Below are 23,100 nucleotides of genomic sequence, written 5' to 3'. Positions count from 1 at the left end.
GGGGTGGGGGTGGTTTGGTTGTTTGTTTAAATGAACTCTACTGAGTTTTGTTCATCTACATCTTTTTTCTCATTTAAGATGGTAAACTAGTGTTCCTAGAACTGTAATAAGTTCCTAAAATCGGAGAATACAGAGAAAATTAAGTAGCTTGAAATTTGAAACTAATGAAAACTTTTTAGTGAATCTGAAAACAAATCTCTAATTAAATAAAGGCATGAATTCATTCTTACTAATGACATGAGATGAGTGTTGTCCCAATAAAGCTATCATGATAGAAGATGAAGTTGAAATAAGCAGTAAAATAGTTTCAAATCTATTATGATATGAAAAAAAAATTATTTTCCGAGTACTTCAAACTAATCCTTGACGTCACTGATACTCTTCCTTCACAGGGGCTTTAACGAAAACTGCAACTTTACAGTTTCTTCAATATTACTATATCATAAAACCATATTTCACTAACCCTAGCAATGAAAAGTAACCAGCCGGGGATCAATAAAGAAAAGGCTGTCTAGTAACCCTCGTATCATATCTTACATACGCCTAGGATCAGCTATTTCTCAGAAATCTACAATTAAGAACTACCCCATAAATGCAGACCTTAAAGCTGGGGCTTGAGACACTCAGAGACTAAATGACTGCATCAGAAAAATCCTGGAAGGAAGGAACCTAATTATACAATTGGAGTAACACACCAAACCTGATAGTGTCTATAAAGAGAATTGCTTATATCTCACTTTCTTCTATAGATCAGGTCAATACTAATTTTCAGTCACTAAGGCTAAAATTTAAAATTAATACACAACTATCTCATATTATCTATTATAAAAATGTATTTTTCGGTACTTTAGCAACCATCCACCAATATTTACTGATAAAATATTATATTTCCTTTATAAAATGCCCTACAGCAGGTGAGATGGTTCAGAAAGCCGAATGACCTGAGTTCAATCCCCAGGATACAAAGAGAGGAAGGAAAGAGATTCTGCAGGCTGCCGCTGGCCTGCATGGATGAGCTCGCACACATGCACATGTCCTAGTTAAGGTTTGTCCTCCTTTGATAAACACTATGGCCAAGAGCAACTTGCAGAAGAAGGGGTTTATTTCAGCTTACACATCCCCATGACAGCCCACACTAAGGAAGTCAGCACAGGAACCTGGAGGCAGGAACTGAAGCAGAGACCATGGAGCGACACTGCTTACTGGTCCGTTCCTCATAGCTTGCTCTGCCTGTTTTCTTACAGCGCCCCAGAACAACCATCCCTGGTGGCAATACCCGTAGTGAGCTGGACCTTCCTACACCAATCACCAATCATGAAAACACACCACAGACTTGCCCACAAGCTAGTCGGGTGGGGACACTTTCTCATTTCAGGTTCCCTCTTCCAAAATGACACCAGCTGTGTTAACACAAACCAGTCAGCATGAGTTAATATGTATTTGGGACTCATTATAGTCATTTCCAAGACCAAAGGGTTAATTTCTTTATCTGTATGGTGTGCGTGCATATGCATGTGCATGTGTGAGTTCTGGTGCACGTGCTGTGCATACGGTGTGGTCAGGGGACAAGCCCAGGTTCTGCCTTTGCTGTCCACCTGGTTTGAGGCAGGCTCTTTGTTGTTCAGTGTTATACACAGCAGAGCAGCCAGCCCTACATGCTTCCAGGAAGTCTCCTGCCTCACATCCACTCTAACCCTCACAGCACTGGGATTAAAGTTGCATGCCATCTTGCTGGCTTTGCATAAGCTCTCAGGATTTAGTGAAGGTCCTCACACTTAGCTGCTAAGCCATCTCCTGAGCCAAATACTAATTTCTCTAGAGAATATTACATTTACCACATGATAACAGAGAAAATGTACCCACATAAAGTTTAACTTTCTCATTCTGAAAAAAAAAAAAAAAACTCCGACACATTTTTGTAAATTTCGACTATGAGCTACTCTCCCACCACATCTCCTTAGGGAACAGGTAAACTAGCTCAATGTCAGTTTTTCTTACTCAAAGTATTTTTTTCATATAGCACATAAATTCTAGCATTATTCTACATGATCGTTAGAGTAGGATTTGAAGCACTTGCCAACCAAATAAAGAGAATAAAATTTCTTCACTTATTGAATCCATAAATCTTTGAAAATGACAAGAGAAAGGCTGGATGTGTTGGAGCAGCTTGTGCAAACTCTCAGAACAGCAGTCACATCAGAGCCCATAGCTGGTAAGGCTGCTGCTCCCCACCAACAGCTCCTCATTGATGAGAGTAACAAAGGAGAGGAAATTCTATTTTAATCCTATCCAGCACCCAGGAATCAGTGGTGGAATACAGCAGAACACTGCTCTGAATCACACTAGCATTGTTCACCTGATGGGCCAGGGGCACATTAGTGACCGGGCAATGAGCCGTTCATCTATTTAGTCATGAATTCAAAATGTAAATCTATGAAAAGCAAACAGATTTCTGACCCATTAGAGTGCAGATATGCAACTTGCAATAAATATGGCTGAATAATGAAACAGGATATCACTATACATAATCTGGCTGAATTCTCGTGGAACTTTAGGTGTCCATTAGCACTCGGCTCGGCTTAATCACCAGACACTCCAATGAAACTGCCCAAAAAGTGCATTACAGAACGGCTATGAATTACGGGACAGCACCATCTGCTCACTCCTGCGATGGCATCCAAGTCATTCCTGGCTAACACACCGTCAAAAATAAAACAAAACCAAAAGGATGCATTTTAACATGAATGCTTGAGAGCAATTTACCGAACTTAATTTTTCAAATGTAAGTATAATTACCAAAATGTACATATGCACAAATTTGAGCATCTTCTATGGACTGTTTGTATCCCCCAAATTCACATACTGGTGACAAGTCCCCAAGGTGAGAATATGGGAGAGACTATGGGAGAGGAAACTGAGATGCAATTCAGTCTCTGGTGGAGATGTCATGTACAGGAGGCCGCATTATAACCAAACCCATAAGAAGAAATGGTCTATGAACCAGAACTTGGGTCTTGTTCTGAGCTGTCAATGCTCAGAACTTAAGATCCCCAGTCTTCAAAACTTTGGGAAATAAATCCTTGTTTCTTGTAAGTCATACAGTTTATGTTGCTTCATTGTGGCAACTAGAGCCGATTAAAATAATGTCCAAACAAGAACTAACTCAAAGTTATCCAAGAGTTGAAATAAAAGTTTCTTGAAATTTTTAAGAAATAGTTTTCTACATGTTAATTATATGATAGCTAATCACATTTGTCAGTTTGGCTAGGACACAGGTGGGCACACAGTCTGGCATGTATGTGAAGATGCCCATGTGAGAGTAGCATTTGCATGAGCTGACTGACATGCATTCCCCAATGTGGACAGACAAGATCCTGTTCACTGACAGACACACAACACAAACTCTTAGGAGAGTAAAGATCGCTGTCTGACCCCCTGTGCTTGCTTGCCTAGGACTTGCCTGAGTGGTGCTGGCAGCTCGTAGGCCCCTACCTAGATTTCTGGAATTCTATCACACTTTCTTGTGTGTTCAGTTTAGACATATCAGGGAGACTTTTCAAATCACGTGAACAAGTCCTTAAAACTATGTGTCCCTACAGTTGTTCTATTAAAGAATGCTAACCATAACACAAGACCTTTACCTGTGTCTTGCTTTACTTAAATTTACTTCTAATAAAATAATTTCCCTTCTTTGAGTAGTACATATCTAAAAATGTAACTTAAAATTTTAAAACATAAACAATGCTAAAACTCAAACCTTTAGTATATCTTGTTGTTGAATTATATAACTGAAAATTATATACTAATAAAATATAAAAGCAAATGGATCAATGTACTGAGCCAATAACTAAATTCTCCTCTGTGTTTTACTTTTTATAAGACTCCCACAACTTTAATATACTCAATTATCATTGGTTATTAGAGAAAATTTTAATGCTATAAGATAAAAATGTTTCAAACCATAAATACTAATTTTAAAGTTTTTCAATAGTTTTCATTAGTCTGAAGTAGTAGTCCAACGACATTGATATTTTAAGTCAGAAAATCATTGGTTGTGGAAAGGCTGCTGTATATGCGAGTGGTTATAAGAAGGCTGTCCTGTGTGTACTGTGAGCGCTTATCCTCTGCATACTAAATGGGAATAGGAGCCCCACAGTTGTGATAATCAAAATTGTTGCTAAAGGTCAGCTGCAAAACAAAATTGCCTTCAGTCGGGAGTAAATGATCTAAAGATAGAGAAGGAAGAACTGGTTACCAGCGTTGTGGTAAAATGTAAAACTAAGTGTGCAGACCACAGGCCAACATGAGCACAGCTGCCGTGCCTGACAGGAATCCCACAGGTAATCTTGATATCTGTCTACATGAACCACATCAGTCCCATCAGTGCCATTAAAGACCACTGAAAGACAGCACTAGCAATAAAGAGTCTACACTATACAGACTGAAACCTGCCGGCCTCATTCATGAACTACATGAACAAAGATTACAAGTTACAAAACAGACCAGGCAGGTACTTCTACCTAACAGAGCTGCATACTGGCTAACTGCAATGCTCCGAGATGTGACGGATTCCTTATCTGTTTCCTTTTTCTGAAGGGTAGGGGTGTTGAGACAGGCTCTTCTCTATATGCTCGCCTTTCCTGGAACTCACTACGTAGAGCAGCAGTCCCTGAACTCTCAGAGACCTGCATGCCTCTGCATCATTGCTAGAATTAAAGGCATGCGCCACCATGCTTGGACAAATCCCAACACATGTTCTGTGTCTGTGAAAAGTCTCCCCTTTGCACACAATGAATGGATGGTAAGCGAGCGAAGCGAGCAGCATGCCTGTGACGTCACGGCGCACCCTTACGTACGAACCATGCTGCAGTTGCTGCTGGCTGAGATGCATTTTTTGTCATCACACCACTGGCAACCGTTCGTGTTGGCTGTACAGCTGGCACAGTCAGCATATCTGTAACATCTGTCATCAGAAGCAGCTGCAACACACACGGGAGAGAGAACACGGAGCAGGCTCCATTCACATTTATAGTTACCAACTTAAGGATCGCTAGCATGTCTCTTACCCACAAAAGAAAATAGCAGTAGCAAAATAAGTATTAAGCCAACTTTGTATTTACAGGACACATTTTTACATTTACTTATTTAGAAAAGTATACAAAAGTATACATCCAAATAAAATAAAATAAATATTTGTATTTTATGACTCTAAAGATATTTAGAGATACAATGTGATGATATAGAGGGGCAAACATGAAAACGTTTATAGTTGCAGCAGCTAAATCTACCAACGTCCTCACCGATCCGATTGCAACTAAAAAGACTGACTGGTCATCTTTCCTAGCTCTAACTATCTATTCCACACATCATAATAGAATATGACATGCCATATGACAGATTTGCCATGGACATGGCGTGCACAGAGTTCGGGATTGCCAGCTGTTAACCCGCTGCATGAAATTTTCATTTGTGAATTCATTAGGATGAGATGACTTTTGTTCTAAAATAGAAAATCAATTCTATTATGTGGCTTTGCAGCAATTCTAGAAGAAACAGCAAATGGAAAATATATAACTTCTTTTCTTTCTTTAAAGTAAACAATATTTCTGAGAAATTATGTATTTAAAAATTATTTAACATGTACTATAAAATAATTAATGTTGCCCATAAGATATTCCCATACACATTACAAAACTAAAACTGGAAGTATCAAAGAAAATAACTAACTGCAGTCTAGTTCAAGTATCAGACTTCATAATTAGAATTTTTTAATTTCTAAAATAAGGAGCCTCATATAAGCAAAAACAATCAACTTTTAAATAAAAGAAAAGGTTTAAAGTCAGAATGGAAGGGAAAACACCTCACCTGTCTTGGGAGGGCACTTTGCTCTGAGAATATTATTTGTATTCCCGGACTCCCATGATTCACAGTGATTCTTATTCCAAACACATTTTATCCCTGGACCAGCATTTCTGCAGAGTTCTTCATCTCGGAAAGCTTTGCAATTTGGAGGCTTATACACAAGGATATCATTAAGGAGCACACTAGAAAATCCACCAAATATGTACATTGACCTATGGAAAAATGAGAGACAGTCTACCTTAACAAAGCAGAGCTGAGTGGCCTGGTGAATCAGTGTGAAGAATAAACAGTTAACATTTACATGTTTGTGTTTGTGCCCAACTTTTCTTTAAAATCATATTTCTTCTAACATACAGTATGATGTGAAAAGCCCAGATTAACTATGTTAAGATTTTTCTGGATAATTTTTCAGATAAAATCTGAAATATAGTATAAAATATAGTATGTCCTATGGAAACATTACATTTCCAGACATGTTTATTACTAATGGAAGAAAGAAACAAGAATATAACATTCCTTTTATCAGAAAAAATACTACCATCTTAATAAAGTAAACAAGTTTTTAAGAAATATATTATAATCATAATATAGTAATTTAATTATATTATGGCAATATATAAATGTTAAGGTACACTTTAGAATAGCCATCTAGATTTACCTTTTTTTTTTCTATTCTGGTTTGGGGATTTTGTTTGGTGATGTTTGTTTTGTTTTGTTTTGGTGTGTTGTATTTGACAAAAGTCTCCAAATGTATCCTTAGTCAAGCTGGAACTTGTACCAGCCTTGTGCCAGCCCTGAACTCATGATCCTTCTGTTTCAGGGACAGACTGGGGTGAACGGCATCACTTTGTGAGCATGGAATTGCCACTCAGTGCAGACAGAATTCAGACCATTATTTCTTGTAAAGAAAAGATTGAGTAAAGTCATGGTAAGACTTCCACATCCAGTCTGTACCGGAGCCATCACAATCCTAGAGTGTCTACCACTATCCGTGACAATTCTTGCACACCCTCAAAGCAACAAAAATTGGTCCCAAATGCTTCAAGAATACTTATTGTATTTAAAAAAATCAAAATCAAACCCTATTTTACACAATGAAACCTGGGGGTTGGGGGAATTCAGATAAATCTCATGCAATCTCAAACCGCAATGCATTCAGGAGGGAGGTATAAGATTCAGTGTCACTGATGTCAACAATAAGTGTCCAAGGAAGCCTAGGCCGTGGGGAGCTGCAAGCGCACGTGTCCTAAGATGAATGATAAGTCCCTACCCATTGATGACCACTGCAGAATGCCCAAATCGGTTGACATCTCTGTGGAGATTTGGTTTAGGCAACGTCTTCCATTCATCACAAGCTAGATAAAAAAAAAAAAAAAGAAGTAAAAACTGTAAGAAATTCAAATGAAATAATAGAAAATAATCACTGATGAAATTAGGGACAATATTTAAAATCATAAAAAAATGATGAATTCCCCATTTTCTGCAACTTACCTATTGTAAGTCTCCAAATAAAAATACCTCATAAACTTCTCTCCAATAATTTGAAGTAGACGAGAATTAACAAAAGAACGAATGAAATTGTACCGTTTGTGTTTGGAGATAATTCCACTGACTTATCTTTACTGAATACACCAAAATTCACACAGTAAAGCCCATAGATGTCGCTACAGGGCCCACCTACAAACGCTATCAATTGCCACCTGCATGCATACAGAGGCAAGTGGGACGCATAATATCCATGGACAGAGTGCCCAAAGGAGAACCGTAAAATAATATTTTAATGGTTTAATGATAAAATGTTTCAAAAACAATTGCTTTTTGAAACAAACTACACTATACTTGAGAAGGAGATGGGGATGAACACAGCAGCTGAGAGAGCGGGGCAGGAATGATGCAAATTCAATTTTCATAAACAAAATTCTCACAAAAACGAAAGGAGAAGAAAATTTACCATCTCAACGGAACATTAAAACTAGTACACATAAACACAACCTTTAAGATTTCACATGACTTGGTGTCCAGCACCTGGACACAGGCTTTGGACATTTTATTACCTTTCAATTTCTTAAACATGTCCTGTCAAAAGCAGGCATTGATATTGAGCTTAATTGTTTTAAGGTTTTGAAAATATTATTCTATTAACCTTAGAAATCTACAAAAATAGTAAGTACAAAGAGCTAATTATAAAGGTTAAAATTAAAATAAATTACATATTTTCTTACCCATATAATTGTGCCCATAACACAAACAGTAAAGAGTTTTAACTCAATATTCTTACTAAAATGATCAAAGGATTTATAAAAACCAAAATCATAGTTCATAAACTGAAGGTCAGATACTGAAAACAATCAAATACATCCCAACTTGTATCTCACAAATAATATTCCAAGAACACAAATAGAACCAAAAACGAGAGTACTCTCTAACCCTATAAAGCTCTTTAGATGACCAAAAGAGCTGTCTGTTACTCTGAAATGAGAGAATAAAAATCAAACAATTTTATCTAAGTGTTTTTGCTTTATCTACAGTGTCAGTGTCCACATGAGGCCTATCAGCACTCCTACAAGTCAATGCTCTGTAGATTACAAGTGTGTGTGTGTGTGTGTGTGTGTGTTCATGCACACGCGCATGCACGCGCACGCAAATGATTCATATGCATGAATGATGTGTGTGCATGCATACTGTACATAAATGTGTGTGCACACACATGGACATGTATGTGTTTGCTGCTTATTTTAGACAGGTTTTTTTCGTTGTTGTTCAGTTGCATGTCCTAGGGAGGCTGGCCCGGAGCTGCAGGACTCTCCTGTCTCCATCTCCCCCCTCATCTGAGCCACACTGTGATCACAGACAAGTTCTGGGAATTCAAACTCAGGTCCTCAAGCTTACACTTTGCCTCCTAAGACATCACCCCAATCCTGGAGGTTACATTTTTTAAATCTATAACAAAGACCTGAGCATGATAACAGATGGTCAATTTTATGTGTTATGGTTAATTTAAGAAATGTACTTAATGGCATAATATAAAATTGTATAAAATTGCTTTCAAAGTGATGTTTGCCTACATAACTTGAAAAGTTTTTTCAAGAATCCAGTGATGTTTACTACAGAATTGTCTGGTGTTATGAATGAAGAACTAGAGCTACGAGAAGGTAAGCAACATGCTCAGGATTCATTAAAAAACTTTTGTTTTTCTGTTATTTGGTTTATGTGCATTTGAAATTTCCTGTTAGGATTTTGAGACATCATTATTTTTCTTGGAAGCCAGGTGACCTACACATGGTTCAAGGTCTCAATAAGAAAACCTAATGGAAATGTTCAAGACAACCAATGAGTTCAGGTATTTAGATGTTAATCATCCATCTAACTCAAATACACATAATTTATATTGCTAAATATTTATAAACTGTGCATTGATAATGTTACATTGTTTTGATACATGATAATAGAACCAGAATATCAAGAATAATTAATGCAATGGAGACCTTATTAAGATAGCTATACTCCAAAAGATGTAAAATAAAATATACAAAAGTTTGGGATTTCCATGTTGTTAAACTATATAAGGGTCCAATGGCCAAGAACAATATGCCATATTATTAAAATTTAAAAGAAAAGAAACAATTATTGTGCTGCTACCACACCAGATTTCTCTGAGTTCTGATGGCAGTGGACTCAACATTCAGGAAGAGTATGCCAGGCCGTACTTCTGGTAAGAAGACAGAAAAAGTGTGAGCTCTGACTCAGTGACTGAGCAAGAGAGCAGGTCTGCTAAGGGCGAGTCAGCACTGCAGGCCAGCAGCACTTCAGCTAGGTCACGTGGCCCAGCAATCACTCCAGCGACTGGTGACATCACTGTTGAAGAGAGCAGCCCGTGGGATTTGTAACAGGCTCATGTGAGGAGCCCAATAGAAACTGGATCCTCGTGTGCACAGCTTATGGGCACACCACAGTGCACACCTCATGTGCACACCTCACGGGCACACCTCACGTGCACAGCTCATGTGCACACCTCATGGGCACACCTCATGCACAGCTCATGTGCACACCTCATGGGCAGACCCCATGGGCACACCTAATGTGCACACAACACGTGCACACCTCGTGTGCACAGCTCATGTGCACACCTCACGTGCACAGCTCATGTATACAGCTCATGTTCACACCTCATGTTCATACCTCATGGGCACACCTCATGTGCACACCCCATGGCACACCACATGTGCACACCACACTTGCACATCACATGTGCACAGCCATGCCTTCAGCGGTGGAACTTATCATGCTTGATCCTTGCTACCCTGCAGATAGCACAGGACACAGATTACCAAATGACCATAAAGCCAGAACCTCCCATCATGAGTTGACAGCATCATCAATAAGATAAAACGGAAAATAAAAGTGATCAAGACCACAAGGGCCAAGTACCCTGCATAAGCAGGTAGCTCCGACCTCTCACTCAGCATGGCTACACCACCATCCATCCCTCCACACCTTACAGCTGTAATTCTATGGTGAGTCCAGATAAAAAGAAGAGAAAAATGCAAATGTTTCAGCTTGACAAATAATAAGTACAAACCCAATGTATTAATAACCAACGTTTTATTTCAGATCATTTATTTGATTAATATCATTGCTTACATGTGGTCTCCTCAGATTCTTACACCATAAAGCCTATTGTATTATTATTCTCTTTAGCTGCAACCTAAAAGTATATTTTCTGCCAAGAAGAAAATAAACTTCTAGAATAGCCCAGTTATTATCTCTTCATAATCAGTTTAAACCTAGACAATTCGAAATAAATTTTATACAGAACTGATATCTTTAAATTGAGAGAAATATATTCCACAGCAACATAATAAAGACAAGAGGAAAATAGATTCTGCAGAACACATTTTTAAATGCTCTGCTGCAAGGCATTAGTGTACAAACCAAACACTAAAAACACAGAAGATCAAAAGTTAAAGTCACTGGTCTCAAACTCAAATGTTAACATCCTGCACCATCAAAACTATTTATCATTATATATACATATAATGATGTATATATATGTATATGTATATATATATACCTCCATATAGAAATACATATAGATATAGATATATATGAGAGAGAGATTTATATAATTATTTGAAGAACTTTAGGCAAAATTCTAATATTAATTTACTGACTATGTAGAAAATAAGCCAGGTAAGAACTCACTTGTTGACTAATTTTTCTACACATTCCCATGGTTTCCATGAAAGTATGCATTTGTAATTCTGTAAGTATTCTGTTAGTTCTCTAAACTCAAAATAATTAATATTCCTGGGGCTGGAGAGATGCTCAGCTGTTAAGAGCACTGCCTGCTCTTCTAAAAGGACCTGGTTCGATTCCCAGCCTCCACATGGCAGCTCACAACTGTCGGTAACTCCCCTTCCAGGGCATCAGATGCCCTCTTTATGCCTCTGCAGGCCCCAGACACACAGAGGCACACTGACATGCATGCAGGCAAAACGCTCCAACAGATGAAATAAAAAGTCACAGTTGTTTTAAGCACCATGCTTTCTGTCGGTTTTAAGAGTGAGATGATCTCACCTGTTTTACAAACAACAAAAATGATATTCCCTGTGGGCTTCAGTGGTCCTCATATAAGAAATTGTATGTATAAACTTCTAGATAGTTAATTGTAACCCTCCTGCTTGACCCTGCCTGCCTCTCATAACCACACCTCTCTGCCCACCTCCTGCTATTTGCCACGCCTCACTCCTGGTTCCAGTTACATCGGAAGTCCCACCTCCAGAGACCGAATAAGGAGCTGCTGATTGGGCCGGCATGCTGACGAACTTGGGGGCGGGGTTTTGCCTCACCTATTCTACCTGTTGCCTTGTAACAAAGCGATTCATTAAATGGAAGATGACTGGGTGATCACATCTCCTGTTGTCTAATTTTTAAGGTGCCTTCCACATGGGTAAGATATAATTATGGCTAGCCAATTTCCCCCTGACTCCATATTCTAGAAAACCCTTTCCTATGGTTGCCGCTGGCCGGCAACAGTTAATCGTAATTTTATTTCTAGAATAAACCCTATATTGTGCTATTTGGAAACAGGACTAGATTCCGTTTGTCAGTGCTCTGTGTGAAATGAGTGTCATCACAGCTGCTTTCCCCTACATCCTCCAGGGTTTACAAACACTCCTCTTGGTACATGCTTTCTTTTTAGAATATTTACTTTGTAATTGTCGTATTTAAAACATATTCCTGGCCAGGAATAGTGGCTCACACCATTAACACTAGCACTCGGGAGCTGTAGCAAGATCACTCTGGTAAGAGCAGACTGTTTCAGACAGCGTACAGGACAGCCTGTGCAACAAGAGTGTGTACAAGAGAGTCTGAACTATAAAGGAGACCTTTCTCAAAGGAAGAGAAAGAGAGGGAGAGGGAGAGGGAGAGAGAATGAGAACATTAATACCCACAGGCAAAGCACAAAGTCTATCAAACTGCTTGCAGAAATTAGGAGAAATGGGAATCCACTGTTCATATATCATTTATTCCTTGACTTTCCATCTGGGCTTCACTACTTCATGGTCAGTTTGAAGGTGAGTCACAGTAAAATGCAAATAGGCCATAAAGAATGTAATCAAATCCACTGATGGCAACTGCTGGTGTCTCTGTTACATGGATGAACTGATATGCCCCTTCCCAACTAAAACACTGTTCAAAGATTTCCTGTTAGAACAGGGGTCGGGGGGGTGGGAGAATAGTGTACTGGTGGGTTAAAAAAAAATCTCTGAATTAAGACTTTACTTCAAATGTGGAATACACTATTTTGCAATTCGTGTGACTGGGTTTAGTGTCAGTGAGCTGTAGGCTTTTTTTCCCTCCGTAAGTGTGCATTATAATACACACACTACAGACAATGAACGTCTACGCTATAAAGTCTGTATTTAGCCAAGCTCTGCAGAGCATGTTAGGAAAACCTGGCTATCCACTTTGACAAACTGAGAGGTAACACTTTCTCTTACTGATTTTGATTTTTTTTAAGAGGGTGGAAGGGAAGGAAAGGGGAAGAGGCGGCCCCAGTAGGTAGCTGCTGTACCAACTACTGTTTCCCTTAGCAAATACCAGAGAGAAAGCAAGCAAGCACTCCAGCCAAGGATGCAAAGCAACTCAAAACAACAAAGTAGCTGGCTGATTCACCACAAGAAGTGCCGAAAGCTCTCAAGGGTTTTCCTGACCTAAAAGTAACAAACTGGCTCTTTCAGGTGGCTGGCTCAGCGAGACATAAGCCATGAAAATATAGTGTAAATAATTAGAAAATATTGACTAATAAAACCTCCAGGAAATGAAAATAAATTTAAGCACAAGCCAGACGGAATTTGCAGAACTTTGTTGGAATGTTCCAAAAAAAAAAAAAATAGATTATTTACTTTGCATTTATGATTTTTATCATGAAATTATGGCTTACAGGACTGTATCCATTCTACATGATTCATATATAACACTCCATAGGGTTGTACAAAATCACGTTTGCTATGCTTCATAAACTAGGTAAATGACATTAACTCTGCTGGAAAATGAAACAATTAAAATATACGTCATTATTTCACCAATACCAATTAAGATGGTACTGCTGAAAATATGGACTTGTCTTCCATTTTTAACATTTTTTGTAATCACTACCAAGGAATTAAAGCCATATGTGAAACCATTGTGCTCTGAGAATTCGCACTTGGAACCATCACTAATGAAATGGGACAGAGTTTCTGTTTCCTGCCCTATGCAAGACAGCGTCAGAGGAACTCTCCTCCTCTGCCCGGCCCCAAAACACCCAACTCGGGTTTGCTCTTTCATCTTTCTATCACCTTTATGAAAATCAAAAATTAATTATTTTTTTCATATTTTGTTTCAGACTTTTATCTAAATTCTGAGCAGGAACCTATCTTTACCAGGAAAAACATTACATAATTTTGATCGTCAAAAATGGTGGGTGCCCTTGCAGCTTTCTAAGGGCAACACGATCACTAACAACAAATAACAGAAGGACTAATAAAAACTTTAGATTCTAAGATCTGAGTTCAAGCTAGGTTTGCAAGTAAAACATCAAATAATGCATCCGCTCAGAGTTACAGCTGACCGAGGTCATTCACTAGCTCTGGCTATTATCAGGTGTCTTTCAGTCACTTTTTATTTAATTCTTTAGTATAGTGTGTATGTACATGAATACCTGCACATGCGTGCCAGTGCCAACAGCAGCTAGAGAAGATGGATCCCTCTGGAACAGGAGCTCCAGGCAGGAGTGAGCCACCCAACACAGGCAATCCAAGCATGGGGCATCTACCATTCTCAACTGCTCCAACTCTCCATTCTCAACCGCGCCAGCTCTCCAGCCCCTTCCATCACCTTTTGAAGATTTTTGTTTTATGTTAACTATATGTGTATGGTTGGGAGGGGACGGGGAATTTGCACTTGAATGGGGTTACCATAGAGGACATATGATCCTCTGGAGCTGGAGCTGCAAGCAGGTGTGAGCCTCCAGGTGTGGGTGCTGGGACTTGAACTTGAGTCATCTGCAATGCCTGTTCTATTAGCCACTGAGCTACCTCCCATCCCTTCAGTCGCTTCTGGAAAAGACAGCTGTTGAGTGACTAACAACTGGGTTACATACACTTGGTTTTGATTTTCCCAAGAACCTCCCCAAGGAACAACAGGCTGCAAACCGCAACATTTTCAATATCAGCAGCGTAAACTAGTTATATCTTTACCATACACAATCTAATGTGCAGAAGACAGTTATATTTCCAAAGATTAATTATTTCATTATGTAAAATATATACTGGTGTAAGATTGAAACTGTGAATCTTAGAAGAATGAAAACTTAGTATAAAATTGGCATAAATTTGTTTAAAACTCTTGTACCACCTCAGATGCATCTCATTTAAACATGAAAAAGGAATATTTCTTATACAGAAAAGAAAACATGTTTTTAAAATACATTTTCTATTTGGTTCATTATAATGCCTATCTTTGCTTCCAATGAACAAGAACTACTTTGAAATAAGTTTTCTTTTGTGTGATAATTAACACAAAGCTATTTTCTTAGGCAAACACTGCAACATGTGTGTCTCCAATGAGAGGAGTATTTGCTTCCTTCCATCCACAGCCTTAAGAAATAAACTCTACCTCTAAGTTATCTGATACCGTGCAGAGCATTAGGAATGAGCACAGGACCTGCCCCAGCATGGCCCAGTCAAGCAGACAGATACAGGACCTAGAAGGATGGCCGCTAGACTCCTCTAGATCAGTGCTGCCACTCCTGCCTGATAGCTGAGTCAGGGACATTGTCACAGACCTTTACAGAAGCTTCCAGCTTTGTACATAAACCCTTCGACAGTATCCAGCACTCAGAGCTTAACAGAATGCTAATATTCCGACCTCTCTCCCTGTTTCTTTCTGAAACAAAACAAAACCTGTTGTTGTTTTTTTTTAACCTCCGCAAGCTTTTCTGACACATAAAACTGAAATATAATCTTCAGTAATACCGAAGAATAAAAATGGGCTCTCAATATATCGCTTACAAAACAGCTCAGTCTTATACAGTTCATTAAACTACAAGCACTGGTAGAGGCTTGCTGAAAAACTTTAATGTAGAAATTTTAAATCCCACTTTGTGAATTTTTAACAGTAACAACGACATCCTATTCTGTTACTTAAAAAAAAAAATCCACAGAAGAAATGTGCATGAACAAAATTAAATAAATAAAGGTTTCATTTTCCTCAAGATAAGCCCACTATCTCACCACAGGTAAGAGAGATCACTCACTGCCAGCTAGAATCTCTGTCCCAGTCAACCTGTTTTGTTCTGGATCTCAGACAATAACTTAGGATATTTCTAAAAGCTGGGACCATCCCATGGTCCTTAGTAAGGAACCACTTTTATTGTTATTTTAGAGGTAACATTTGCCTTATTTAAGACTGAATAATCACAAACTCACTTAGCATTCCTAATGTTATTAATGTTATTGTCTTCTGGCAAACTCATGATAGCATCAAGACCAAAGCGATTATTAAGTGTCAACTGCTCTTTCCTGTGTGGCCACATGGAATAATCTAACAAAGCAGATGGTGGACCTTTATGATGTTAAGGAGTAAATCCGTCTTACATCTAATTAGCCTCCTTTACTATCCCACATCAAGAACTTGATACAGTACTTGATTTGCAATGCTCTTGTGCACTGTCAAACACATTCTAAGTACCAGCTAGCTTTCAGCGATAACATGACACATGCAGAAGAAACACTTTCGCTGCCATGATGTATTGGAGTTAGATGTAGTATTTCAGTGAGTGCATCCTCCCACACACAGAATCAACAAGAACACGCATAACGAACAAGTGAGTGGCTCAGTGCTGCTGCAGCTCACTGGATGGCCACATCCAGCCTGTCTCACTCGTAGGCATGTCCTGCGTTCACTCTGTCTCCTCATCATATTTCATTATATCTTATTCCACATTCCCTTCAATGAACTTCCCTCCCATAGTCAGTAAATATATTCAGTATATTTAACATAAACTACGTTTTGCTCATCCCTGCTCAATATAAAGTGTTTGAATTCTTACTGTCTCAATTGTCATAGTTTGATAGTATTATATATCTATCCATCTTTGAAACTGATGTAGTGTAAGACACGAGAGGCTTATACAATTTTCAAATAAAGACACAACAGTCAAATGCTTCCAAAGGTCAAAAGGTCACTCACTCCTATAATTCTCTTCTTCTGTCTCTGATCTAACTCATTCCAACACATCTCATCTTGGCTCCCTATGACCACTGTGCTAAAATTAGAGAAAACCCAATTCATAGTCTGTCACTAAAGATGATCTCTAACATGACATATAGGCATGCTGTCAATCTATTTGAGAAAGCTCTCTGGTATTTCCCTTTGTGCAGTCCTAGCAGATACATACCTATGTCATATGCCAGGAAATCGGCAGAGAAACATTTCGCACCGTTACTCAGGGAAGTGTCATTATGGGTGTTTCCTCCAAAAATAAGCATAGCTCCGTTGATAAGAACGGCTGAGTGAAGGTACCTGGCAAAGCCACTCTCTGCCAAAATAGTCCTACAGGATAAAATTCAAAAACGTATTACACAGGAGAAGAGACCTCCCTGATTTTATAAGTATTGACTGTATATAAAAAAAAATTCTGGGAATTATAGGGGGAAAATACATATTTTAACAACTTGTAAATAACTTCAAAGCTTCAATATTTTAAGAGAATATTTGTAGAATCTCAATATCTCAAGATGCTTTGAGGAAGCACAATATAGATTGAATTCTTAATACTAATAATTTATATTTTGAATGATTTTTCACATTTAAAGGTAGGAAACCAGTCTACCTCAAAGGAAAGAACCAAAACACCATGACGTTTTCACTCTAAGACAAGCAAAAAGCTAAGTATAGTAAATTTAGTCCAAATGATATTGGGTTAAAATTATAAAATTGATAAGAACCTCGTAATAAGCCTTTTTGTTTAATTAAAATTTATATACAAAAATGCAGATACCATAAATAAAAACCTCAATGAATTTTCATAAGATGAACATTACCAAATAATCAGACCCTGGATAGAAACATTACTACTTTTATTTCAATGACCAGCTCTATTTTACTTTCATATAGGTTGTACTTAATTTGTCTTTTGATTCTTTTGCTCAAGATTGTCTTTAGATGCATCTACAATGTGTGAGTAATTAAAAGCTGCATATAGGGGCTGGAGATGGCACAGCAGTCAGGAGGACATCAACACCAGGCAGCTCCTGGAAGATATGCAAACTCCACAGTCACCTGTGCTTGCTCGTGTGCACCTGTGTTCACTCATCTGCACCTGTGCTCACATGCACCTGTGCTCCAAGGCACCTGTGCTTGCTCATGTGCACCTGTGTTCACTCATCTGCACCTGTGCTCATGCACACCTGTGCTCCAAGGCACCTGTGCTTGCTCATGTGCACCTGTGTTCACTCATGTGCACCTGTGCTCACATGCACCTGTGCTCCAAGGCACCTGTGCTTGCTCATGTGCACCTGTGTTCACTCATCTGCACCTATGCTCACGTGCACTTGTGGTCACACACACATGTACACACATACTTAAAAATAAATCTTCTAAAATGTGTTTTTCAGAAACAGTACATTTTACATAAAGTACTATAAATATATGCTCAGAATTATGAATTTCTCCAAATACACCAATATATAAAGGTGAATAATAATATAAATTAATACTTTGTAACAATTATTATTAAAATATAAACACAGTAAATATGTATAAAATTGTTAGTTTGTATGTAGTGTCTAAAACTATGTTTTTAAATATCATCTAATGCTTAAATGAGAGGACTCCCAGAGTAACAATGTGAAGGGTTACACGATCTCTCCAGGAAAAGAACCTTAATTAATACAAAACAGTTTTAAGGTCTCAGAAAATTTACGATCTCATAAAACTCTATGAAGAGCAACACTATACACTTACTCAAGAATGTCTGCTAAGCTTGGCTTAGGAATGTCAACACTGATTCTGACCAGGTAGCACAGGACTGTGATGCCAGCGACTTAGAAGTCTAAGACTAAAAATATGTTAATATATAATATAAATGTTACTATATATGCATATATGTAGTAAGATATTTTTATATAGTAACATATATACATGTGTATAAATATGTATACTTTATATAATGTTATATGTGTATAAGATTTATGAAAAAGACTACAAAATCCAGATTTTAAAAAAGCTCAAGCACCTGGCAGCTAGAGGAGGGGAACCTGTTAGTTTGAGGCCAGCCTGATCTACATAGCAAGCTCCAGGTAGCCTATTTAAACTCTATCTCAAAACAATATGCAAACAAATAAATAAAAATAAAATAAAAGTCTCTAAATGAATGGAGAGATACTACATGCACACGAATGTAAAGACTAATACTATCAACCGTCAGTTCTTACGCTGATCTGGAGAGTCAAGTTATTGTCAATCAAAATCCCGGTAAATTATCTAAATTACGGACAGCACAGACAGACAGTATGATTTACATGGGAAGGTAAAAGCTTAAATTAGACAATGCCAGGGGCTGAAGAGACCTCTCGGCGGTTAAGAGCACTTAGTGCCTTGCAGGAGACCCAGGTTCAGGTCCCAGAATCCATATGGTGGCTCACAATTGTTAAAACTCCAGTTCCAGGGTATCTGATACCTCTTCTGGCTTCCATGGACACGTGTACACATGTGCACAGACACAGATTCAGGCACACAAACTTAAATAAAATAAATACTCAAGAACATAAAATTAATTTAATATTTAAGAAAAAAATACTGAATAAAGTCAAAGGACTGACCGCTCCTGTCCTCTACATTTACTATGTGACCTACAGTAACTGAAGCAATCTGTTATTGAAAAAAAGTACGGATAAATAACAGAATGGACGACAGAGTCCAGAGGCAGGCCAACACAAGTATAGCCAACTGACATCTGACAAGAAGCAAAACTTGTTCCATGAGGCAAAGATAGTATACCCAAGAAGCACTACTGCAGTAACAAAACATTGTAACCAACACAGAAATAATCTAGACCTACACGGAAGGCTTGCTGTTGAATACGTCCACAGTAAAAAGCCGCCTTGCCAATGCAGAGACAAGACTTGAGACTCCAGAACGCACATAAAAGCCGGAAGGAGAGCCCACCCGCCACTGTGATGCAGGGGCAGAGGCAGAGGTGGGGCATTCTAGAATAAGCTAGCTAAAATGGCAGCAACAGATCGTGTTCCGAAATATACTGTGGTGAACAAAAAAGAACAATTCATGAAGTAAATCAACCTCAGATCTCCACAATGCAGGCATAAACACACACACATGTACACATACACACATGTGCACCCGCATGCAGGCACATATGCATACCACATATACGTTACACTGATGAAAAATTAACGTTGAATAAATAGTAAACAAGTTGGGGGTTGGCACTAATGCTATTTGTGTTATTTCAGCTCCCAAAATCATGTGAGAATCTGCGGGTTCAGGTGCTGAGGGTCCCGCCTCCAGTTGGTTCTCATTGGTGAATAAAGTTACTGGCAGCCAATGGCTGGACAGGGAGATGGAAGCAGGATTTTAGGATTCCTAGAAAGGGACAGAAGAGAAAGAGGAGACTCCTCCATGAGGAGGTCATAAGAGATGGACCACGCAGGAAAAGGTGCAGGGGGGAGAGCCCACCGACAGGTAGGTGCAGGGGGAAGCGGCCCCAGGAGAGCTGCCCAGCAAGGTCCAGGGCAGCAAAGGTAAAATATAGATTTTATAAATATCAGAAAGGAGTGTGTGTTAGCCGCGTGGAATGAGGAAGTGGCCCAGCCGTTGTGTGTGTGTGTCTGTCTGTCTGTCTTTCATTTGCGGACTCCAGAGCACTGGGCAGTAGTGAGAAGTGCAGCTGTAGGCCGGAGTCCAGAGCAGATTAACAACGTAATGCTACATAAACATACATGCAGACTATGATAAACACCTAGAGGATAACACGGGAGAAAATCTAGGAAGTGAGTTTGGTAATGAATTCTTTAGAAGCATCAAAACAAGTACAAATCATCAAAATAAGTTGCAAAGCCTTAATTTCTATTTTTGTTTTATAAAAGATAATGCCATTGATGAGGTCTTAGTTAATTCTTAATGCTCAAAGAATAAAAGTGCAAGCCAGGAACTGTCATAAGAAATTTTGCAACAAAATACCATCACAAAAAAACATTGCAACAAAAAATCCAAAAGAATGGTTTCCAAATCATACAAAGAAATGGACCAAAAGAAAAAGTGTAGTGTTCCATATGTGAATAAAGAAAAGAGACGTCAAATACATGTATAAAAGTTACATGATCACTGTGCGTGTTCACAGAAGTGCACAAGAAAATAATGGGGAGGCTTCAGTACAGCTTACTAAAGTGGCTAAATCTGAAAACACTGACACTATTAAAAGCTGACAAGGATGGAGACTAATGAAGAATAAATATGGCAGCCACTTCAGAAGACAATGAGCAGCTTCTGACAATGCTAAACTCTGCACAACCACCACGCACCTTTGTGCTTACTGGTGCACTGAAAATCTTGGTCCACTCAGGGACCTGCACGATACCATCTGCAGGGAAGTGGGTGGCGGGTAACTTCCAGTTAAGCTGCTAACTGCCTGTAGTTCTTCATCTGCAGGTGGGCCGTAAGATTTCTCATCCACACTGCACATCCACAGATGATGTCACCACGCAGATCTTGTCCATACTTTTTACATTTCATGGGTAAAACTTCCCCGACCTATACAGATGTCCCGGTCTCACAGGAGACATCCTGGTCCCTGGCTGTTAATCCATCTGCCCCCTTCTCTGAGCCTTAGGTGGAAGGGTTGTGACATATACTTGAGGCTGGGCACCACACTGAGCATCATGTCAGACAGACAACTGTCACCTGTTCTCTCTCACGTGTGAAATTTAAAAATTGCATAAAAGGGAGGGGAGAGTGTAACAGAGGGAGTCAGACAGCAGACAGCAAACAGGGCCAGAGCACAGGGAAATCACAGTAAGCCCATTACTCTACACTACATTTACTTTAAAAGGTATTTCACTGTAAGAATAATACTGTTCTAATGATTTAATGAATAATATATCAATTTCATAGATCAGTTCCTTCAAATACTTATGAAAGTTGAAATACGTAGAGATAATCTGAATATTCCTATAACCACTTTGTAATCAATTTCATTGTTAAAATTCTATACATCAGAAGTCACCTTTAGTTCTCTTAAAGGATATAATTAGAAACTACTTATAAAAAAATAAATCTGGTCTTAAAAATGTGGTCTACAGCGTCAAAAGAATACAACCCAATAATTTTATGCATCCAATAATAGCCTTAACAACAACTAATTAATATGAAAACTCCAAGAAGCACAATCCTATTTCATGTTAAGAAAGGTTCTTAGTTCCTTATCAAAATATTAGATAACCAGAAATCAATAGTAGTATTTGACTAACGTTGATTTGAGTTACTAAAATAAATCATGATAATTAGCCAAGTTACTTTGAGAAAAAACATCAGATAATGAACTCTCAACAGGGTTTTGGTACAAGCTGGTACCAAACCAAGAAAATAAATAAAAATTTGTTCCCAATTTTTTTCCCCGATATTTCTATTGATTATTTTGAAACTTCACAGAATGCACACTGATCACCCATCCATGAAGGCACACGACCTTATGAATTCATGCAGTGTTGTGTGTATGTGTGTTTTAAGGCTGGCCTCTTGGGACTGGATAACCAGTCAGGTAGCTCGTCTCTGAAAGACAACCCTCTCAGCGGCCTTTGACTGCCTGCAGTTCTTCTCCTATAGCCGAGGCTCTGTGAGACTTCTCATCCACACAGCAGCCTTTGACTGCCTGCAGTTCTTCGCCTATAGCCGAGGCTCTGTGAGACTTCTCATCCACACAGCAGCCTTTGACTGCCTGCAGTTCTTCTCCTATAGCCGAGGCTCTGTGAGACTTCTCATCCACACAGCGGCCTTTGACTGCCTGCAGTTCTTCGCCTATAGCCGAGGCTCTGTGAGACTTCTCATCCACACAGCGGCCTTTGACTGCCTGCAGTTCTTCGCCTATAGCCGAGGCTCTGTGAGACTTCTCATCCACACTGGCACATCGACCAAGGATGTCACCATGCAGATCTTGTTCACAGATACAACTTCCCTGTCCTATACAGATGTCACGGTCTCACAGCAGACATCCTGGTCCTCTGGCTGTTAATCTGTCTGCCCTCGTCTTTGAACCGTGGGTGTAATAAGGGTTGCATTGTGATGTGTCATTTGGGGCTGGCCGCCACACTGTATATGTTCTCCTAATTTTGACTAGCTGTTGATTTCTGCAGTGGTCTCTGTGGTAGTTTGAATAGGAATGGCCCCCAAACGCTCATATATTTGAATGCTTGATCATCAGGGGGTGGCACTATTTGGAAGGACTAGGAAGTGTGTAGGTGTAAGGATAGGTTTTTAGAATGAAGTTAGAAATTATAAGTTTAAGAAAATGGTGATAGTAAATTCTCCTTTGAGCTCCATGACTTGCACAGCAAGGGGTTTTTGTTGGTAAGAATTACAATACCAGGGATTAATTCCTTCCTCTTGAGTGGGCCTCAAATCCAGTTAGCTGCTGGTTACCCCCAAGGTATGCGTGCCACTATCACACTGTGGGCC

General features: G+C 39.0%; 1 protein-coding gene across 4 annotated transcripts in view; it reads right to left on the bottom strand.

Annotated features, from left to right (window-relative positions):
- Positions 1-23,100, bottom strand: part of Atrnl1 (attractin like 1) — a 135,981-nt gene that overhangs the window by 54,769 nt on the left and 58,112 nt on the right. For 3 of the 4 annotated variants that reach the window (XM_031390829.1, XM_031390831.1, XM_031390830.1), the window contains exons 10-13: positions 16,808-16,962; positions 7,133-7,217; positions 5,866-6,074; positions 4,861-4,979 (exon numbers count right to left, since the gene is read on the bottom strand). In XM_031390829.1, the coding sequence (XP_031246689.1) occupies positions 4,861-4,979; positions 5,866-6,074; positions 7,133-7,217; positions 16,808-16,962 (568 nt within the window). Of the gene's footprint in view, positions 1-4,860; positions 4,980-5,865; positions 6,075-7,132; positions 7,218-16,807; positions 16,963-23,100 lie in introns of those variants that run through there. The other variant, XM_031390832.1, reaches the window with a different exon arrangement.

This window comes from Mastomys coucha, unplaced genomic scaffold (assembly GCF_008632895.1).
Source record: "Mastomys coucha isolate ucsf_1 unplaced genomic scaffold, UCSF_Mcou_1 pScaffold21, whole genome shotgun sequence".
Classification (NCBI taxonomy): domain Eukaryota; kingdom Metazoa; phylum Chordata; class Mammalia; order Rodentia; family Muridae; genus Mastomys; species Mastomys coucha.
Note: the sequence above shows the minus strand (reverse complement) of the source record. Positions and strands in the feature narration are given on the sequence as shown.